Raw genomic sequence first — 20744 nt, forward strand, 5'->3', positions numbered from 1 at the left:
GGAACAATAGCTGTAGAAACGTGCGTACGCCAGCCATGAAGCTGCCGTGGGACACCGCACATTTCCACGCTCATTTCACTTTTGATACATCTGAATGTTGGCGTGAAAAATTACGTACGCCACGTTTTTGTGCGTACGCAACATTGATACATGAGGCCCCTGATTTTTTTTGTGCGTACGACAGTTTCTGGATTCTAGCGTACGACATTTTTCAGTAGGAAATCCACGCAATTCTTAGTACATGAGGCCCCAGGGCCCTCATTTATAAAGCTTGCGTATGCACAAAACGGGGCTGGAAACGTGCGTACGCCACTTTCCACGCAAATGTTGTGATCTATAAAAACCAAACTTGACGGGAAAGTGTGCGTACCCGTAAGCAAACTCTGAGGCATGCGTACAGGTACGCACATTCTGGAGACTGGAAGGGAATCAGCAGTAAACCTGAGAAGAACTATATGTTTTTGATGACTCGCACACATTTAATTATACTCCATATCATACGTTAGATCTGCGTTATCATGATGAACTCCAGCAATGTTTTTGACGCTTTTAATGAGTGATAGTTTTTTTCATATTAACACCTTCTTTTAAAATCTGACTTGTATCTTAAATCAAAATCATTTTGAAATATTGAATCAGCGCTGTCACCGCAGGAGGAGGAGACGGCCCAATTGCATGTAATAGGCTACCTTCCATTAGATCACTGTAGAACACAGCTGGAATAACTAAATATTCTCCTTATTTATGTGCATATCATCAACACACATACATACAGCCATTAAGCCATCGTATAATTGTTACACTTTATCCTCGTTTTTAAACCACCAGAGCGCAGAGGAAATGCGCTATAATGAGTGCCACGCTCGTGCGCGCTCAGTCGTGGAGCGTGGAGAGCGCAACTTTACCGAACTTCAGGAGGCAGAATCTACCACCCGGCAAAGGTGGTAGATTCTGCCCCAGCATGATGAGCCCGAGCCACGGCCCCGTGCCCGACTGGAGGGGTATCAACAGGGCGCAAGAATCCGTGAGGATGTCATGCTGCGTTTGTAAGATAAGGAAGACAACAATCAATGTTCATTGTAAACGTATTATTTTATTAATCACAGTGCGCGTTTGCCGTAGCTCATCTGCAACGTTGTTGATGGCGGTGATTGTGTCTCGCTGAAGTTGCAGGACGGCATCAATGAGCACCCGACCGCTTGATGTGCCATTCGTCCGGGGTGCGCTGCTGCTTTGCGCCGGACCCGGACGCTGTGCCGAGGGCCCGTCACCTTCACCCTCCTCACATCACCCTCCTCACCGTCACCCTCCTCTGAGCCCAACGCTGCAGACTCTGGAAGGACAGAAACGATTTAACGTTTTGTTTTATACAATAAAAGTTTAAAATCTATTCACCCTTATACCTCTGGTCTCAGTCGCGTCTGTGTCTCCCTCCTTTTCGGACACAATCCCCGTCAAAGTCACATCAAAATCAAACTTCCTCAAATACTCTAGCAATACATTAAATCCATGTTAGGAGCGGAAAGATGTCATTTACCTTCAGATCACCGTCCGCTCCGTCCAGCTGACGCCGTTGACTGCAGCAGCAATGTGTTGTCACTCGCACTGCGTCTTTTTCTTCGTGATCCCGCTGCTGTGGCCACTAAATTAAATTATTGTCCGGGCCCCACCTCCCCAACAAGTGTCTCTTTCTCCGTTTCTGAAAAGTTACGTTTCTTTGCTTTTTCCTGACCTGTCGCCGTGATTCACCACACGGAAACGATTGCATGCCGGCTCATTAACATAGTAAAATGTGGGCGTGTACAGGGCGGGACTCAGGTACGCACACTTGTAGGTGATCCTGTGATTTATAAAGGAAACATTGCGTACAGCTTGCGTGCGCACAGTTTTATAAATCGGATTTTTTTTTGGCGCACGCAAACTTTGGCTTTTTGCCGTACGTACACTTTTAGTAAGGATCCTACGCACAGTTTTATAAATGAGGGCCCAGAGCTGTGTAGATGTTATTTTTTTTTTTACAGGAAATGCACAGTGATAGACTGAATGAGACAGACTGGGGAATATGGTGGGGGGGTCAGTATGTACTCAGCCATGGCTCTAATCTCAGTGCTGGAGTTGCTGTTTTATTCTCTCCCTCACTTATGTGAATATTTTATCCAGAACAGAGATCATAGCAGGCAGAGTTCTGATGGTCAAGGCAGAAATAGAAAGTTTTATCTTTACTTTTATTAATATTTATGCACCCAATTATGGTCCTGAACGTTTGTCTGGTTTTAAGTTGTTAAAAGACAGCTTAGATAGCTGTGATCAGGGGGAGTGTTTTATAATGGGTGGGGGATTGGAACTGTTGCACTGACGTCACTTCAGACAGGACAGGACAGGAGCTCCATCCTCAATTGTCCTCCTTTCTGTCTCAGCCTCTCAAAAGGAGGCTAGTTTAGTTGATGTGTGGAGAATGAAACATCCTTCAGCTAAACAGTTCACCTGGGTGAAAATATCAGATGGTAGGATTAGTGCAGCCAAATTAGACAGATTTTACGTGTCTGCTTCTTTCATAACTCGTGCAGCTAACTGTCTGGTCTAACTGATTTAACAGACCATCATTTGATTTTAGTAGAATTGGTTTTATCTCCTACTGGGAAACCTAGGTCCTGGCATTTTAACATTAAACTTTTACATGAATTTATTTCTGTGAAAACTTCCACTTGTTTTGGGCTAATTGAAGATTCAAGAAAGAGTCTTTTCCCTCCTTGGTTGGAAAGGGTCAAATTAGGGCGTTCTGTTAGCTTTGCATGTCCTACTCCACTGCAAATATTAGAGGGGCTATGGAGCAGTTAGAGTCAGAAATCAGAGAGCTAGAGAGTATGTCTGCTGAAAATACTGAACAGTTACTCCTCAAAAGGCAGCAGCTAAACTTGTTTCTGCAAGAGAAAGCTAAAGGAGCTCTGGTCCGAGCACGGTTCACTACTCTAAGGGACATAGATGCACCAACCTCCTTGTTCAATCTGGAGAGGTCTGTGGGCCAAAGGAAGTAGATGGTGTGTCTCCGCCTGCCTGATGGGAATGTGACCTCTGACTCTGCTGAGATGAGGAGGCATGCAATGTCTTTCTACTCAGACCTGTTCAGGGCAGAAGATTGTGATGTCGATGCCACTAATGAACTTCTTCAAGGTCTTCCACAGCTGGGTCCAGGAGAACGGGACACCCTGAGCTCTGACATCTCTTTGGAGGAGCTGACCTCTGCAGTGACACAAATGGCTTCAGGAAAGGCTCCAGGCATGGACGGCCTACCTACAGACCTTTTCAAACATTTTTGGAGTTTTCTTGAACATGACCTGCTGGACGTTTTTAAGGAGTCTTTTGAGAGAGGAACTCTTCCAGCATCCTGCAGGCATGCTGTGATCTCTCTGTTATCCAAGAAAGGGGATCTGACCCTGTTAAGGAACTGGAGACCTGTAGCTCTCTTATGTACGGACTATAAGATTTTGTCAAAAGTTTTAGCTAACAGACTGAAGGTTTATATGGAATTATTTATTGGTACTGATCAGTTGTATTGTGTTCCTGGTAGATCAATACAGGACAATGTGTTTTTAATGAGACATTTTTGAAGTTTGCAAACTTTACAACATTAATGTGGGTATAATTTCTATCGAGAAGGCGTTCAATGGTGTGGATCACTCTTTTCTACTTGCCACACTGCAGGCCTTTGGTGTTGGGGAGCACTTTTTGTCCTGGGTGAAGTTGTTGTACAGTGATGCATGTTGTGTTGTAAAGGTTGGGGGACGGTTGAGCAGACCTGTATCAATTAAAAGAGGGATCAGACAGGGCTGCCCTATCTCAGATCAATTGTACAGTATGGCCATAGAGCCGCTTTTGTGTAGGCTTAGGAGCCGACTGAGAGGCCTGGTTTTGCCTGAACTGGTTCACAGCCCCCCCGTGGTTGTATCAGCATATGCTGATGATATAAATGTCCTTGTCCAGGGTCAGGAAGACATCCAGGAGTTAAAAGATGGTCTTGATTTATACGAGAAAGCTGCTTCAGCCAGGGTTAACTGGGAGAATAGTGAGGCTGTTTTGGTTGGTCAGTGGACACCCACTCTTCCTGGAAACCTTAAGTTGGGAAAAAGAGGCCTAAAGGTCCTAGGAATGTATCTGGGAAGTAAAGGAGTAAAGGTGCAGAACTGGGAGGGGGTGCTGGGGAAGGTGCAAGCCAAGTTGTCTAAATGGAAATGGTTGCTACCCCAGCTGTTCTACAGGGGAAGGGCTCTGATTGTTAATAACCTGGTTGCCTAATCCCTGTGGCACAGGCTACAAGTGCTAACCCCTTGCAAGTCCTTTTGAAACAACTGCAGAGGTTCCTCATAGAGTTCTTTTGGTCGGGTCATCACTGGCTGCGAGTGTTGGTCCTGTACCTGCTGGAGGTGATGTCTAGGGGGGGCAGGGCCTCCTAGACATCACCTCCAGGACTGCTGCGTTTAGACTGCAAGCAGCTCAGCGGCTGCTGTATAGCAGTTCTCTCTGCTGGTCTGCTGTGGCCCGGTTACTGCTCTGGAGGGCCGGGTGGCTCGGCTACGATAAACAACTTTTCCTGATGAGGTCCCCTTTGTGCAGTCTTACTGGTCTTACACCATTTTACAGCTCTGTCATCGATGCCTGGAGGACTCTAAGCTTTACTCGACGACCTGACCCCAGGCCTGGGATGTGGCTGTTTGAAGAACCTCTCTTCGACAATGATTTCCTGTCTGATACTGTCTTCTCTTCAACCACCCTAAAAACAGCTTTCATTGAGACGGGAGTATTGAAACTGGGCCATCTTACGAAGATATCAATTGAAAGTCTGGCTGAAGTGACGGGCATACGGTCAACCAGAGTGCTGCAGAACCTGGTGAATGGAGTGTGGCAATCTCTGTCGGCACCACTTCGGACTTTTGCACAGAGCCGAAGTTTGGCTGACCAGTGGATTCGAGGACCTGAGTATGTCTTCCCCCCCTTGAATGTGAGGTGGGGGAATGGAGAGAGGCCTTGTTTTAACCGTATTAACTCCAGCACTGGGAACATTCAGCTCCTGTACAAGTAAACAGCTGTACTCTGTGTGAAGGTACTCTCTTCTCTTCTTGCAGGAGTCAGAGAGTCAAAGTGGACCGAGTTTTTAGGCTCAGACTTTTCCCCTAATGGTAGCTGGCGGGTCCTGTATAAGCCTCCCGTAGAGAAATGGATGGCTGACATCCAGTGGAGGATTATACATGGAGCGATAGCTACGAACAGACACAGAGCTCACTTTGACCCATGCACTGGGGAGGGTTGTCCTTTCTGCTCACTAACAGAGACTTTAGACCACCTGGTGGTGTCCTGTCCCTGATTGGTAGATGTATTTAAAATGCTGCAGGAGTGGGTTTGGGGTTTGGGAGAGGTTTTCTCTGTTCCCCTCTTTGTCTTTGGACCAAAATACAAACCCAAGAAAAGGCAAACTTTGGTTTTAATCAATTTAATTTTTGCAAGTGTCAAACTAGCGATCTGGAAAAACCAAAAAAACAAATTGCTTGGGAAAGGCTGGACAGACCCAGTACGCTGTCTGAGGGGTTTAGTGGCGGGCCGTCTGAGGGTAGAACACACATATTTCAGACTAACCAAAAACCTGGATGGTTTTAAAGCTGTGTGGGCTGTTAGGTAGGTATTGTGCTCACTGGGGGAGGATGGCTCTTTGGTTTTACATTTTTAGAATGATGGTTGTTTTATAGTGTTTTGTGAGATTATCTATTTATCATGTGAAATAAGTATTTAGGGGTTTCTTGGAATGGTGTTTAAATAAAGTTACTTGAAAGTCTTCTTCTTCTTCTTCGAGGTGTAACGGCAGCTTTCATGCTTTTGTGCCTCATTACTGCCACCTTCTGTATTTTTCTCCTACACTGCCCAGAATGTCCGATATGAGGCAGAACCTCGCGTCATATTAATAAGAAAAATAATAATCTATAATTCCCCTCAACTGCATTAAAACTAAAATAACAAGCCTGGTTTAAAAAATGTTAGTAGAATGTACAGATACTTGTTTTAAAATGTAGGAAGTAAAAGTAAAAAGTTGCCAGAAAAATAAGAAATCAAGTAAAGTACAGATACTTAATTCATATTTTAAAAAGCATTCTATTTAAGTACAGTAACAAAGTATTTGTACTGAAGTATTTTCACTTTGTCACTTCCTACGTCTGGATACCAACCTTTGCCTTGTCCACTTTCACCAGACTTCATGCTTTACTCCTGCTCCTGTTGGCTAATCTCTCATTTCTTCCTCAAACACACTCATTATTCCAGCATGTCCTTTCTCTATGCTACACATATCCTGCAGCTAGGTTCAGGTACCTAATCGCAAAGTTGGATATTCCCTACAATGTGAAGTGTCCTATTCATATAACCATTTCCTATTCCTAATCATGATTACCTCCTCTTCCCTATCCATCCATGTAAATGTCTTCCTCTTATCTCCACTCTTTCACTGGCAAAGTTCTCACTGCTCCTAAAGACACGATCAAAATCTGTTTTACCTCCAACTCTGCGGGCACAGATTTATCAATTAAAATATCATATAAAAATACAAAACTTCCACAGTCGGATCTCTGGATCAGAATAGAGCTACATGGCCGACAGTATATGTTTCAGTGATTCATTTTCTCATAACATTCATCCAGTGGTGGATCTAGAAAATTCTACATGGGGTGGAAAAGCGGTGGCAAGAGGTCTTGGCAAGGTGGCATGGGAGGACGGAATGCAAGAATCCCCAAATGTAAATGGATTTAACAAAACAAACACAAAAATACTTATAGTATAGTAATAGTACATCTTTTTAATATCTAACCCTATAACATATGCTACAGAAAATAGTCACTAACTGAAAACATGTTATTTTACTGCAATTTATATGGAAGGAGAATAAAAACATACCTTGTGGTCCAGGGGGAATTGCTGTAGGCCTAGGACCTTCGCTGTCATCTTCATCTGCCTGGTGGTCACTCCCTGCCTCTGTCCCACTTTCTGAATCTAAAGCAGCCTCCTCTTCATCTCTTACATCCTCTTCTCCTTCACTTATTTCTTCATCGCCTTCTGTGGCCATCTCCTGCTCTGACCCTCCTGGTCTCTCCAGTTCTCTACCTTCTCCTTCATTTTTCTAAAAAACCTGTCAATATCCCCACTTTTGCTTTCCTTTTCATCGTTCTGCTCTCTCCAGCTACTCTTGCCTGCAATAGTCAAGATGGGAAAAGCTCTGGTTATCCTTATATTATGTTACACTGTAGGGCCATGTAGCTAATAAGTATAACAAATATAAAATCAGAAAATATTTATCACACGCACACAACAGTTATGTTTGGACTAATTACTGCTACTGTATTTGTTATTTTCCCAGTTTTACTGTGCATCCCCGTCATTGCTGTGATATGTGACAGTCAGTGGTTTTATAGTAGGCTACTGATTACCTAATCAAATCAAAATGATCGATCTCCTCGCTAGAACTGTGTTGTGCGTTGTAACGTAACGCCCGCGAAACGGCGACCCTCTGTAAACGTTATGGATTGAAACATGACAGGTTTTAATATTTTGTATGAAGCTGTTTTTGTCTTTACTAAAACTAAAACTAATCAAAGGGCAACATGCTCTCACAAATCACGAGCGAGCGATTTTACGTTTGGCTAAATAACGCACACAGTTATTGCCGATGCTGAATCACCTTTAGCATACATGACATTCATTACAAATGTAACTTCCACAGTCCAGTGTGATAGTCGTCGTTTAGACAGTGCAGCCCCTGTACTGTAGCCTCCGTAACAGACGCAAGCTGGTTGTTGCCACCACATATGCCTTAAGCGCACGCACTGGGCACAGCGGGTCTGACAACAGTTCTGCATCCCCTCGTGAGCCTAGGGGATGGAAAGCAGCCAATTCAATTGATTGGTTCACATAAAGGGGAGACAAGCGTTTGGGTAGGAAGGACGGATTTGGGCAGAGAACAACTCCTGACCCATCAGCATGCCAGCGCATACACGTCTGGCTTACCGACAAGGCATGTAGCTCCCCCACCTGTTTTGCAGATGAAATGGCAAGAAGGAATGCCGTTTTCATGGATAGTGACCCCAGATCGGCCTGACTCAGTGGTTCATATGGGGGTAGACATAAGGCCCTCAGGACGAGTTGCAAATCCCATGATGGCACCTTAGGGAGCCGAGGCGGCCGAAGCCTCTGGGCTCCCCTTAAAAACTGCCTGACCAGATAGTGGGACCCCACCGTCTGGCTATCCACCCTAGCATGTGTAGCCGAGATGGCATCCACATAAACCCACAGCGTGGAAGCAGCTCTTCCATCGTCCAACACAGACTGCAAGAAGCGTAGTATCACAGCCACCGAGCAAGTCTCAGGGACCATCTCTCCATAACATGTCATATGCTTTTCCACATCACTCTGTCTGAGAAAAGACAAAGAGTTGTATCAGGGACCGTAGGTTAACTCAGTATCAGGGGGGTTATTCATTATGATTTAAAAAGAGACATTTTACCTCTTGCAAGGACATCGGTGTAAACCAGCACATGAAGGTTAGATGCAAGCAGCGAAGGCAGCAAAGAGTTTATGGGTTAGAACTCTGGCTTTAGATACAAATGCACAGGTTATTTAAAAGAGAAATAACTCCATGTTCCTGTAAATGCCATGTTGTGTAACATATTATTTGCATCTGATGCCACACACACACACACACACACACACACACACACACACAGGGTCATTCTGGTTGAGTTAAATGGAGCATGTGAATTTTAATTGGAAGTGTTTTCGATGACACTTCCATCTGAGCTCATCACACCTAGAAACCTTTGCTGGCTGCGGACGGACGGCTCACCCTAAAAGTAAGTGCCGAAGAGAAGATTGATGTTATTATTATTATCTCTGTATACATTGTCCACATATATGTAAATATATATATATACATACATGTATACATGTATGTATATATATATAAAGATATATGTGTGTATATATATGTATATATGTGTATATATATATATATATATATATATATATGTATTAAATATGCAAACATCCTGTACATAAATATGCAAACATCCTGTACATAAGCTGTAAATTGAAGAGTCACTGTTTCAAAATGCCTACTGTGGTGCACATATAATTGAAATATCTATCTATTTCTAAATGTATTTGATCTTTTGTTGTTTCTCTGTTGATACCGAGGTATGCTGTATTTCTTTGTACCTGCTCAGATGATGTAAATACCTCATACTCCCTACCTTATAGTGAGCGTCTGGTTTAATGGGTCTGTGTTAGCGGAGCGTCCATCTCTCCAGGCCGAGAGGTGGCTGCTGACGGCTGTGTTGGGACTGGAGATGGTCATGGGAGTCGTTGGAAACTGCCTTGTTTTGCTGGTCAAAGTCACGGTAAGGCGTCACCACTGTTCACTACGTTGCTGTGAGATGTTAGTCCATAATGGACGATGGTTGTCATGAATGGAACTTTATGTGATCACTCAAATCAAAATGTGTTCACTTTCTTTTTTCAGTGCAGGGGTCAGTTCAGCTGCCGCTACTGGCTTCCTTTTGTCAGTCTCACCCTGTCAGATTTAGGTACAGTTACACCAATGCTGGTGCAGTTCACAATTACATGTTGTCATTTACTTTGTTGTTCTATCTGTCAACCAGCCTCATCGTTTCATATGCTTTCGTTAGTATCGCTACACACACGTCGCAGTGTTTGTAACTTTCAGTGCAGAAGGTCATCACTTCTAATAATGAACCACTGTGTTGTGAAGGCTGCTCCCTCCTCATCATCTCCGGCTCCCTGCTGGCCATGCTGACTGGAGGTCAGAGGTCACCGTGGTGTGAGGTGGTCAGCCTGCTTAAGTTCGCCTTCATCTCCTCCTCTATAGGGAGCATAGGTATGGCTCAGCTCCAAACACATTCTCGATACAGTTGAAACCACAGTGATAATCATTCATCTACGTTTAGGGCTAATCTCAGATTCAGGAATCCAAATGATGTTTAATTGTTTGTTTCATTACTTAATCTCTACTTAAAGAGTAACTAACCCCCAAAACAGGTTTTCAAAAGTGGTTTGGGAAAAAGAGAAAATATTTTGTTGTGTATCGTTTGCTCTTGATGAATCACAGATTAGTTTTGAACAAGTCCATGAAAGTAGGGAGGAGGTCTGGGTTGTGAACACAGGGTTTCACAGGCAAACACTTCAGATACGAGTACAAAGTTGGAATCTTTTAAGAGCATTTGTAACATTTTACTAAAATATGCCTTAACTACGGTATGTAATGTGATCTGCAATAAACACATTGACCGCAGACAGTCCAGCCATATACAAAGGTTTCACCTAGTCTTGTTGAATCAGAGCTAGTCATGATCCTAGCATCAGTATTACAACATTCGGCATGGTAACAGTGCTGTATGAGTACCTTTATTGTAGATTCCGTAATTCCTTTCATGCAGACAGTCTGAGGGTTTCTTTTTTCCCCCTTTACAGCTGTCCTCTGTGTGCAACAGCTGATTGGCATGGCCTCCACAAGAAGTGCCCTCTTTGTTGTCATGGTAACAACTTGCATGTCTTCTTGGGTGACGGGGGTGATGTTTGGGAGCATCCCCGTTGTCTACGCCTGGATCAAGTATGTCGTTTACTTAAAAAGTAACTAAACCCCATAATTGTGACTCAAGTGCCTTAAGCCTGGAGAAACACCAATTATCTGGTGACAATGAGCTTTCTGATGCTGTGAGAAGAATGTGTGGATGCCCCCAGGTTTAGGGGCTGGCTAGTTAGCTGGCTTGCTAAGTACATGTTAAAATTACAGAACATAAAGAGCACCACATGAACTGCTGGACTTGGTCTGCATTACTTTTACCATATAGACATACCGTACCTTACTTTTTTTGACTTACTGTTCATGATGACCCTTCAATTAGCTTATACCGGTAATCGCTAGTGAAAATGCTAATCGCTAGCATGCGTGATATTATGATTATCGTAAGGTAGATGCAGTAAAGGTCTGTTATAGTGACAAAACACAGTTTATACCCTTATACACATTTGTGAATATGAGTTGACATACAAGACTGGGATATGTGTATGCTAAAGATTAGCATGGCTGGACTCCTGGACTCCCGGCCTCGGCGACTAAACCATTGCAGCTTATCCAGAATGCTGCAGCACGCCTTGTCTTCAATCTACCCAAATTCTCCCATGTGACCCCCCTCCTCCGTGACCTCCACTGGCTCCCTGTTGCAGCATGCATCCAATTCAAGACGATGGCACTGGCCTTCAAGGCCATCAATGGAACGGCACCCATCTACCTTCAAACCACACGCCCTAATGCGAGCACTTTGCTCCTCTACTTCAGCTGGCCGGCTACTACCACCATCGCTGAAATCAAACAAATGTCGCTCAGCAAAGTCCAGACTCTTCTCTGTTCTGGCGCCTCAGTGGTGGAACGAACTCCCGACCAATGTCAGGACAGCAGAGTCATTTGCCATCCCCCCCCCCCCCCCCCCAAAAAAAATCTTACCTATAGCACTTTGATCATAGCACTGTTGTTCTTAATGTATGTTTACTGAACAGCTACTACTTTACTCAGATGAGGATCTAACACTTGTTCTATTTTTAGCTCTTACTTTATCGGCAATGATATGTTGTGGTTTCTTTGTTTCTTTCTTTTGACAAATGTACTTATTGTAAGTCACTTTGGACAAAAGCGTCTGCTAAATGACCTCAATGTAAATGTAGCATTATGCGTTACACAGGCTAACTGAAATAGTAAGTCTACTCACTAATGCTTCTCTCTTTGGACCTGAATCAAACAACATCTTAGTACCAGACTAGGGATGCAAATTATCGAGTAATTCATTAATCGATAGTTGTTTCATCTTATCGATCGATGATCGATTAATTGATAAGCGGCAATTTTTCTGAGAAGCTGAATTTCCCTCTGAATAGGTTCCATCTACTGTATACATAACATAAAATGCTATCTTCCTTATGATATAAAGAAAAATGCAAATCATATTTTGAATAATTTCATTTTAATGCATCAATTTGGTGAATTTTAAATATGACATCGTTTCCTGACCAATTTCTTACAAACTGCTGGTACTGATACAAATGTTGACATACTAAATTGGGTTGAGGAGTTTAAGCATTCAAGAAAAGATGAAAACAAAAATGACTATAACACAGTGCTGAGCCTATACTATTAGTTTATTATGACTATTATTATGAATCATAAAAGTGGGTGACTATTCTTCAGACTTCCTTGGTGTTTTGGTTTTGACTGAAGCCTCGTTCACATACGTCGCCACTAGCCCATCTCTGAGCGAAAACTGTCAATGAATGTGAATGTGTTCTAGTGGGCAGGACAGGCGATGCGATGTGGGCGGGTACGGAGAGAAAATCAGTTTAACTTTCTGCAATGCGAGTGAAGCGAGTACCAATCGGAATGTAGAATAGAGATGATTGACAGTTGACGTCAACAGAGAGTTCCACAGAGAGTTGCCGCTTGAATTAGCCGTCGGCAGCAGTGATTTTTTTGCCAGCAATTAGAATTCTGCGAGAAAGCGAGTGATGGGCGAGAAGCGACCTATGTGAACGGGGCTATACGCGCCGTCAAACTCGCCAGCTGAGGGGGATGCCTTGCCATGGCAACGGGGGAAAACAGAACGTTTGTGTTCCGGCATGTGCGTCAAGTACGTCTGGCGTCGAGCGCATCCTCACGTGGACTGGCGGGGAATTACGGGTTCAAAACGCAATTAATTTCAATTAATTTATCTTAATCGAGTAATTTCTTATTGACAATTAATCAATAATCGATTAATTAGGTACGACAATTAATCGATTCATTGTTTGCATCCCTATACCAGACACATTGGTTTTAAGCTGAAAGGCGTTTTGGGGGTTTAGTTACTCTTTAGTGCTTTCAGCTGGTGCACCATGGTCTACATGTCGTTTCTACTTCGATCACGTGCTCTCTCTACTCAGGTACGACCCCGCAGAGATGCTGTGTGCTGTCTTCTGGGAAAACAGCTACTCAGACATGTTGGTCTACATCCTCTGTGCTTTCTCCATCTGTATATTCCTCCCCTTCCTCCTCATCATCATCTGCTCTCTACTGAGGGCCACTGGCTGGAGCTGCCACAGGTAAAACACCTGAGAAACGATCATTTTAAATGACACAATACGAGCTGGTAAACAGGTCGGATGAGATTTTAGTCATTTAAAAACACAATTGTGATGTTCCAGCTTCTGAATTGAGAGAATATGATGCTTTTCCTTGACAGATATGATTTTGAAATGGAAAAAAACAAGCTATTTGGGCAATCTTTTAGTACTTTGTACAAAACTATTGATTGAGGTGAGACTGAAAATTGAGACTGAGCTCTGGTCCTTGGGGTTTGGAGGGGTTGGGTTTACCAAGACCTTTACTCCCTGATGTCATGAAAAACCCACCTGACATAATCCTGCTCTCTCCTTGAATAAGCAATGAGAACTTCCTTCGTATACAGAAATGTAGGGGTGCCACGATACTTAAGTCATAATATGAACTTATTGCTATTTTAAACATTTTGCGATGACATAAATACAGTATATACTGTATATATATATATATATATATACTGTATATATACAGTATATTGTGACTTATTGCCTTTTTCAACTGCAAATTATGCAGTTTGTCAACATTGTTTGATCTAATAAGATAAAGTTTTCACTTGGTTCAAGTCACTCAGTTTTATGCAGAAATGTATTCGTCAGTCAAGGAGTCAGTCTTCGTTTTGATCAATTTCCTGCAAATCCTGCTGATTTTACCCATGACCACACCAGAAAAAACTAATCTAGTGGAGTGGGAAAGCAATTGTTACCGAATGGTTTAACTTCTTTTTTGCAATATCAATATTGAGATCGATACTTTGCATATCAATATCCCTCCCCAGACTTACAGAAATGTATAATATGTACTGTAATAGCTACGGTAGAATGCTGTGCTAAACAGGCCGAGAAAGGAGAAGTCAAAAAAGTATTCTATGTGAAGCTAGCTAAAATAGAAGGACTGTCTGTCTGTCCTTTGGTATTCTCAACAACTGTTTATCCCATTGACCTCACAATTAGCGAACCCAAGTGCGGTGTCGGACACAAACTCTTGAGATCGTTTCCAACCGGACTTCTGAATTTTGAAAACGGTTCCTTCTCTCTTTAAATGTTGCTTGTGTAGGAAGTCAATGCAAAGATGCGTGGGGATTACACAAGGTACACATTTGCTTCATCAAACTGCATGCCGGGCACAGCTCCCCGATGAAGCACAGTATGACGTTTAGTGAGTGGTTCTTCGTTGTTTCCTCTTTGTCTCAGTGACGACAAGGCCGATCTGTCCTCAGTGAGCCCTCTGCTGGTGGCCTGCTACCTGCTCTGCTACGCTCCCTTTGTCGTGTCTGAGGTGACACCTGCACTCACTCACGAGTCGCATAGCCAAACAACGCACGTGTCAGCGTGTGTAGACGTAAACCTGAACTAGGGCTGTTTGATTTTGCCCGATTATTGAACATTTTGCAAATAATTTCCCCATTGGGATTTGAGTGCAAACCTTGCTCTTATTAAACAAAAAATCCCCCAAGGGATTAATATAAATTAATGAACTTTTGCCATCTGGCTTTGCTCCATGTTATCTTCTTGTAGACCTCTTGTAAAAAAAACAAAAAAAAAAAACAATCCCTTTGGGATTGAGAGAACAACCTCACTTTCACATGTATCTTAAGGTGTGTCCATTAAACAAAAATGAATGAATAAAGTGCAGAACTTTAACTTAAGTAAAAAATCGATTTTACGATTTTCACGTTTTTAACATCGTCCTAACTACATAATCGCGATTACGATTTAAAATAGATTAATCGAACAGGCCTAACCTGAACACATACTCATAGACTCTCTTTGCTTCTTTCTTTGCATCAGCTGATCCTGCTGGGCAGGATGGATCTGTCACCAGCACCTGATTGGTTAAGGACACTGTCATCAGTGATGTCATACCTGGACTGTGGTCTGAACCCTCTTATTTACTGCTCCCATCATAGCTTCCGGGAAGCGGGCCTGGCCCTGCTGTGGACCAGTAGGAAACCATCTTCAGAGCCCGTACTCATTTCTATCACTAGACACGACGTTTAAACATGCAAGGGGTTCTACATTTATTCACCTGACAACAATATCACAGCTCATAAACAGCTCCATTTGAGTTCAGTATGCAATTACTGGCATATTTTTCGAGGATTTCTCCTATTTTGTTATTATTAAAATATACTACATCAAGTCATTCCTTTTTTATTTTCTTGTATTTTGTTGAAATTAAATAAATATAAATATTCTGTTTGCTACATAAAAAAAAGATCATGATTAAATATGCATAAACAGGCACCAGATTATTCAAAAGTGTTTTGAGTGTACTTAAAATGCACCCTAGGTAATTTCCACCATGACATCCAGCCAAATACCCCCTCAGAAGCATTTTTAGCGATGGCTCTATCTTGATCATTGGTCAAGATAGGGCTATCAGCCCATTGGCTTATTACTAGCGCGATGGTACATTATGTATATCTCGTAAATTACCCCACTAATAATGCATGGAATGTTACCAAACTTCTGCAGTAGTACACATAGGGTCTGTACTCACAAAACGAGGCATTTTAAAGTTTGTAAGTACACCAGGAGTTTATTTAAAATAACACTTGCCTGATAGCTTCTATCCTCGGCTGCTAATGCTACCGCAGCGTAGACGCCACTTCCGGGTTTACCCAGCCGATGCCGTGACGAGAGTTTCACGCGAGAGTATGAAGAAAAGTTTCGCTGAATTTTTATAAATGCTTGTATTATCAGGTCGACACTTGTTGACCACTCATCGGGTCTTTATCAATGTATGCGAGACAAAGATGTTTCGGAGACAGTTCAGGAAGGGGGAAAAAATCAAAGGGTCTTTTCATCAAGACTAACAAGTCAACCACAATCAAATAGGGGCAGCAAGACATTTGATTAATACAAGAGAAAGGAATAGTAGTATGAGATTAAAATAAGAATTGTAAGGTAATGCATTTTCTTTTACACCTGACAATACAAGCATTTATAAAAATGTGTTGACCTGATAAAACAAGCATTTATAAAAATTCAGCGAAACTTTGTCATACTCTCGCGTGAAACTCGCGTCACGACATCGGCTGGGTAAAGACGGAAGTGGCATCTACGCTGCTGATGTACAAGACAAGCTAACACGGACCGTAGCTGGCACATTATCATTAAAAATGAAACGCAACCACTGTCTCTTCTGTTCTTCTGTAGCTGGGACAGAATATCAGCACTTATGTTGATTTGTACAACCAACAACAGAGCAATCTGTGGGTCTAGCTGTGAGCGACGAAATTGTGAAACGGTGGTGAACGCCCCCTCTCGGATATCTCATATCATCAGAGGAGTTTGGACTATGCACATGACTTCCTTCATTACGTAACGACGGGAGCTGACTCTGAACAGCCTGTAGGAGGGGGGGCTGCAGAGACCATGCAGGACCACGCTTGTTTTCCTCATTCTGAGAGTTGACAGGCTCAGGGAGGACCAGTTTATAGGTGTAGGGACCAGAGAAAACCTGTTTTTTTAGAATATGGGACCTTTAAAACCAGCAAATGTAGAAAATAGGCACAGTCCCAAAATTAAATTTAAAGATATTTTATTTTATATAGGTTATTTTTCTGAATCCTTTCAGTGTGTGGGGCCTAGATATGGAAGAGCTTACCAATCATCTGCCAAACAAATCTTGCCCGGATTCAGATTACTCTGAATCTGGCTTCAAAACAGACGTAAAACATTTCATTATACAAAATGGAAGGATGGGAGAACGGTGGATGTATTTCATATTTTAATAAACACTCTATTTAAGTAATAAGGTCCATTAAAGTTCGTAGGCTACGGTAGCAGAGACTGTTTGATTTTGTACTGTAGAGGTAACTAACATTTAGTATGTTTTGTTCCATGCTTCAGTTGTTGGCAAAATATTTCACCACTTTATTATATATTTTTGTCTTCATGTAGGCTATTCATGTCTCATGCTTTTGGTTTTCTTCCTTCCTATTTTTCTTTCTTGATAGGCTGTGTGAATATGAATATGAATATTTGAAGAAGAAATGTATGTTGAGACTGAATAGAATGAAACCCAATAGAGAATATTAACTGCATCTGCCAGACTTGGTCCTGGATCAAACATCTCGTCTTTTCTTCTTCCATGAGGCCGTGGTTCGTCACTCCTGCTGTGCCTCTGTTTTCCCCAGCGTCCTCTCCGTCAGCGTGGTCAGAAACCGGAAGCTGAAATGAAACTGCAGCACGTCGCACACTTTGGACCAGAAGTGTCCGGTGAGCCGCGTGAAGAGCCGGTACCGAGCGAGCCAGTGATCCAGGAGCTTCAGCGCCACGAAACCCGCGCACGACAGCACCGCCAGCAACAGGTATCCGCGCGTGCGACTGTCCCCGTGCGCTAGCTGCATGCGGACTCCCTTGTACACCGCAAGGGCGACGTGACACCCCAGCGCCAACTCGAAACCCCGCTCGTGCGCCAGCGCCAGTCCGTAGCTGAGGATGGAAAGCAGTTCGAGCGCTGCCGCGTGCGTCGCGCGCCACTTCGCCGATCCGTGCTCTATAAAGCCGATCCACACCGTAACCCACGCGAAGATCGGTAAAGTGAACCACTGGTCGAGCACGGCGGGAGCGCGCCGCAGCAGCGCCAGGCGCGTCCACTGCACGGGTCCGTAGAAAGCGGCCATGAAGGCGAATACCTCTCTCATGTAGCGGCTCCGGTGGGTTTCCTGGACGCCGCTGCGCCACGACAGCCAGTACAGCCCCACGGAGACGTATGCCAGATTCACCAGACAGTTGCAGGGCATCGCCAGGAAATCGGGCAGGTAAGCAACCCTCTTCTCTGCATAGTGCTCGGAAGACAAGTCCACCTGAACGTCGTCGAACAGGCTGGTGTTCGCCAAGGCGACACAGAGTACAAGAGGCACCGACACGTGAAGCAGAGCCGACTTCATCACTGAACACACCCCAAACTCACCACCCGTGGACGGCCTGGAGCTCTGGACGCTGGGTGGTTTCTGAAAGTTTCTTCTTCTTCTTCTTTTGGAGTTTATTGGCGGTTGGCAAACCAACTTAAATGTGCATTACCGCCACCTACTGGACTGGAGTGTGGAACAGTAAATTGGCAGACAAAATAAATTAAAACAAAACAAACAAAGCAAATATACAAAAAATAAATAAATAAAATAAAATAGCAGGAAAACTAACTAAATAAAAAACTAAATAAAGTTGGAATTATATCATCTCCATTAGACCTGTATCTTTCAGATATGTCATCAAATGCTTGAGCATACTGTCAGCCTCTGCTCCTAGCAGGTTCTCCATACTTAATACCCCCATGGATTTCTCTGCAGCTGCTGACAATGTTCTTCTTTCCTCCTCGTACCCTCTACAGTCCAACAGCACATGTTGGACAGATTCAGTCTGCTCACATTGGTCACATTTGCCATCCGGATGCTTTCCTATTTTATGTAATGTACCGTTCAGTCCTGTGTGCCCTATCCTAAGTCGTGTGATGACTGCTTCCTCCCTGCGGTTCCTGCCCCTCCTTCTTCCCAACCCAACCTGTTTCTGTATGTTATAAAGGTGTCTTCCTGTGTCTTGGATGTCCCAGTATTCTTGCCAAACTTTCCCCAAATGTTTCTTGATTATTGATTTACCCTCTGCCCTACATAATGGGATTACTGTATCTACCGTGAGTGATCTGAGTGATTGTTTGGCCAGCATGTCAACTTCCTCATTTCCTTCTATCCCTTCATGGGCAGGAACCCAAATGAAGCAAACTGTCATGCCCTTATTGTGCATTCTGAGAAGTAGACTATGTATTTGATATATGAGATCTTGTCTACACGATTTCATGGTTTTGATGCTTGTAAGTGCTGCCCAACTGTCAGATGCTATTAGTGTATTGTTATGGTTATTTTCCTCTATCCACTCCAAGCCTAAAATGATAGCTACATGCTCAACTGTATACACTGATAAATGGTCCGTGGTTCTTTTCTTGATGTGTATTTTGTATTGTGGAATGAAAACTGCAGCTCCTGTTCTACCAGTATCTGGGTCTTTTGACCCATCAGTATAGATTACCGTCTTGTCTGAAAAATGTTGCTCCAGATAGCTTTCAGCTACCCTTCCCGCCGAAACATGCCTTTTTCTTTTCTTCAACTGTTGCTGTATATCAAAGTTTACTGATGGTGTTATGTATAACCAGGGAGGAGTACATGAATGTGGGACTGTCGGACTGAACTGTATATGATCTAAACCTGCTTGTACTGCTTTTATATTTCCAATCCACCCAAAACTCATAATATTGGATTTATTGTGTTCCCAGCAGTCCTCCAGGATGGTTTTAGCAGGATGTGATGTCCTATGCCCTTGTAGATTTATCCAGTATGCCAACAGAAGTTTGGTTCTCCTGATCCGTAATGGTTGCTCCCCCATTTCCACCTGTATGGCTGCTGCTGGAGAGGATTTAAAAGCTCCACTACATATTCTCAGTCCCTGTGTTTGCTGCACATCCAGCTTTTTCAGGTGACTATCCGCTGCTGCTAGATAGCCTAAACACCCATAATCAAGTGTTGCTCTCATAATTGCATGATAGATATTTAACAGAGGCGCTCTGGTTGCACCCCAGTCTCTTCCTGACAGGCATCTTAAGAGGTTATTGACTCTCTTGCACTTATCCCTCACTTTGTCAATGTGCTGTCTCCATGTTCATTTTTCATCCATCCACATTCCAAGCAATCTGACAACTCTGACCTGCTCAATTTTTTGACCATATAACTTCAAAGAAGCCTCTTTGTGGCGTCCAGAAAAACATATACATTGGGCCCTAGTTTCGTAGACCAGGCGCAGTCAGCTTTCAGCGCACCTGCGCCGCGCCGACGGGGTGTGTCCGCCTGGACTTTGCAAGTTTCGTGCACCGCGCAGGCTCGCGCAGGCACACCTCCCGTCTCGCCCACCGGCGCAAGTGGGAAAGAGGGAGGAGAAGAAGGCGTGAGTGGGAGACGAGGAGGAGACGAGGCGTGGACTGGGATTAATACAGCCGATTCAGATCTTCACCAATCAAATGAGCTCCTCTCCTCACCTTTTAATGCAGGGGTGTCAAACTGATCCAGTAAAGGGCCGTGTGGCTGCAGGTTTTCATTCCAACCAAGCAAGAACACACCTGATCCAACCAATCAAGGTGTGAAGGCAAATCAGGTAGGTGAATAAGTCAAGTCAGGTGTGTTCTTGCTTGGTTGGAAGGAAAACCTGCAGCCACACGGCCCTTTACTGGATCAGTTTGACACCCCTGTTTTAATGCGTTAGGGGAGGTTCAGTGCAAGTTCCGTCATTTGACAACCCGATGACAGAAGCAGCGCCGCCGCTCCCACAACGCGCATCACGCGCTGTGCGTGCGTATCATAATAATAACAATGCCGATATTATAAAAACCAGGAGAGAGAGAGGGAGATGTTTTGGTCCGAGAGGCTGAGTTTCCGTTACGCGTGCCATCCGCCTTTGATCTGACGTCAGATGTGACGGGACAATCTATATAGATATAAATTCACGTGTTGATTCTATTAGTTGCATTAAATAGTGTTTGTTGTGATTATTTATTGCAT

The 20744-nt window shown here is 43.5% G+C and overlaps 3 protein-coding genes across 3 annotated transcripts in view; 1 reads left to right on the forward strand and 2 right to left on the reverse strand.

Moving 5' to 3' along the window:
• The window catches only part of ndufs8a (NADH:ubiquinone oxidoreductase core subunit S8a), a 172637-nt gene that overhangs the window by 31259 nt on the left and 120634 nt on the right, over positions 1–20744 (reverse strand). The window lies entirely within an intron of this gene.
• LOC311010838 (parapinopsin) lies at positions 8568–15192 on the forward strand (the record flags this gene model as incomplete). Its single annotated transcript, XM_084005481.1, has 8 exons — positions 8568–8573; positions 9339–9428; positions 9551–9614; positions 9800–9925; positions 10519–10657; positions 13018–13176; positions 14386–14470; positions 14983–15192. 8 exons carry the CDS (start codon positions 8568–8570, stop codon positions 15190–15192), a joined length of 879 nt encoding a protein of 292 aa, XP_083861607.1.
• tmem187 (transmembrane protein 187) lies at positions 16609–19066 on the reverse strand. Its single transcript, XM_084006656.1, has one exon. The coding sequence runs from the start codon at positions 18090–18092 to the stop codon at positions 17307–17309; it is 786 nt and encodes a 261-aa protein (XP_083862782.1). The 5' UTR covers positions 18093–19066; the 3' UTR covers positions 16609–17306.

The sequence above is a fragment of the Eutrigla gurnardus genome (assembly GCF_963514095.1).
Source record: "Eutrigla gurnardus genome assembly, chromosome: 3".
Taxonomy (NCBI): domain Eukaryota; kingdom Metazoa; phylum Chordata; class Actinopteri; order Perciformes; family Triglidae; genus Eutrigla; species Eutrigla gurnardus.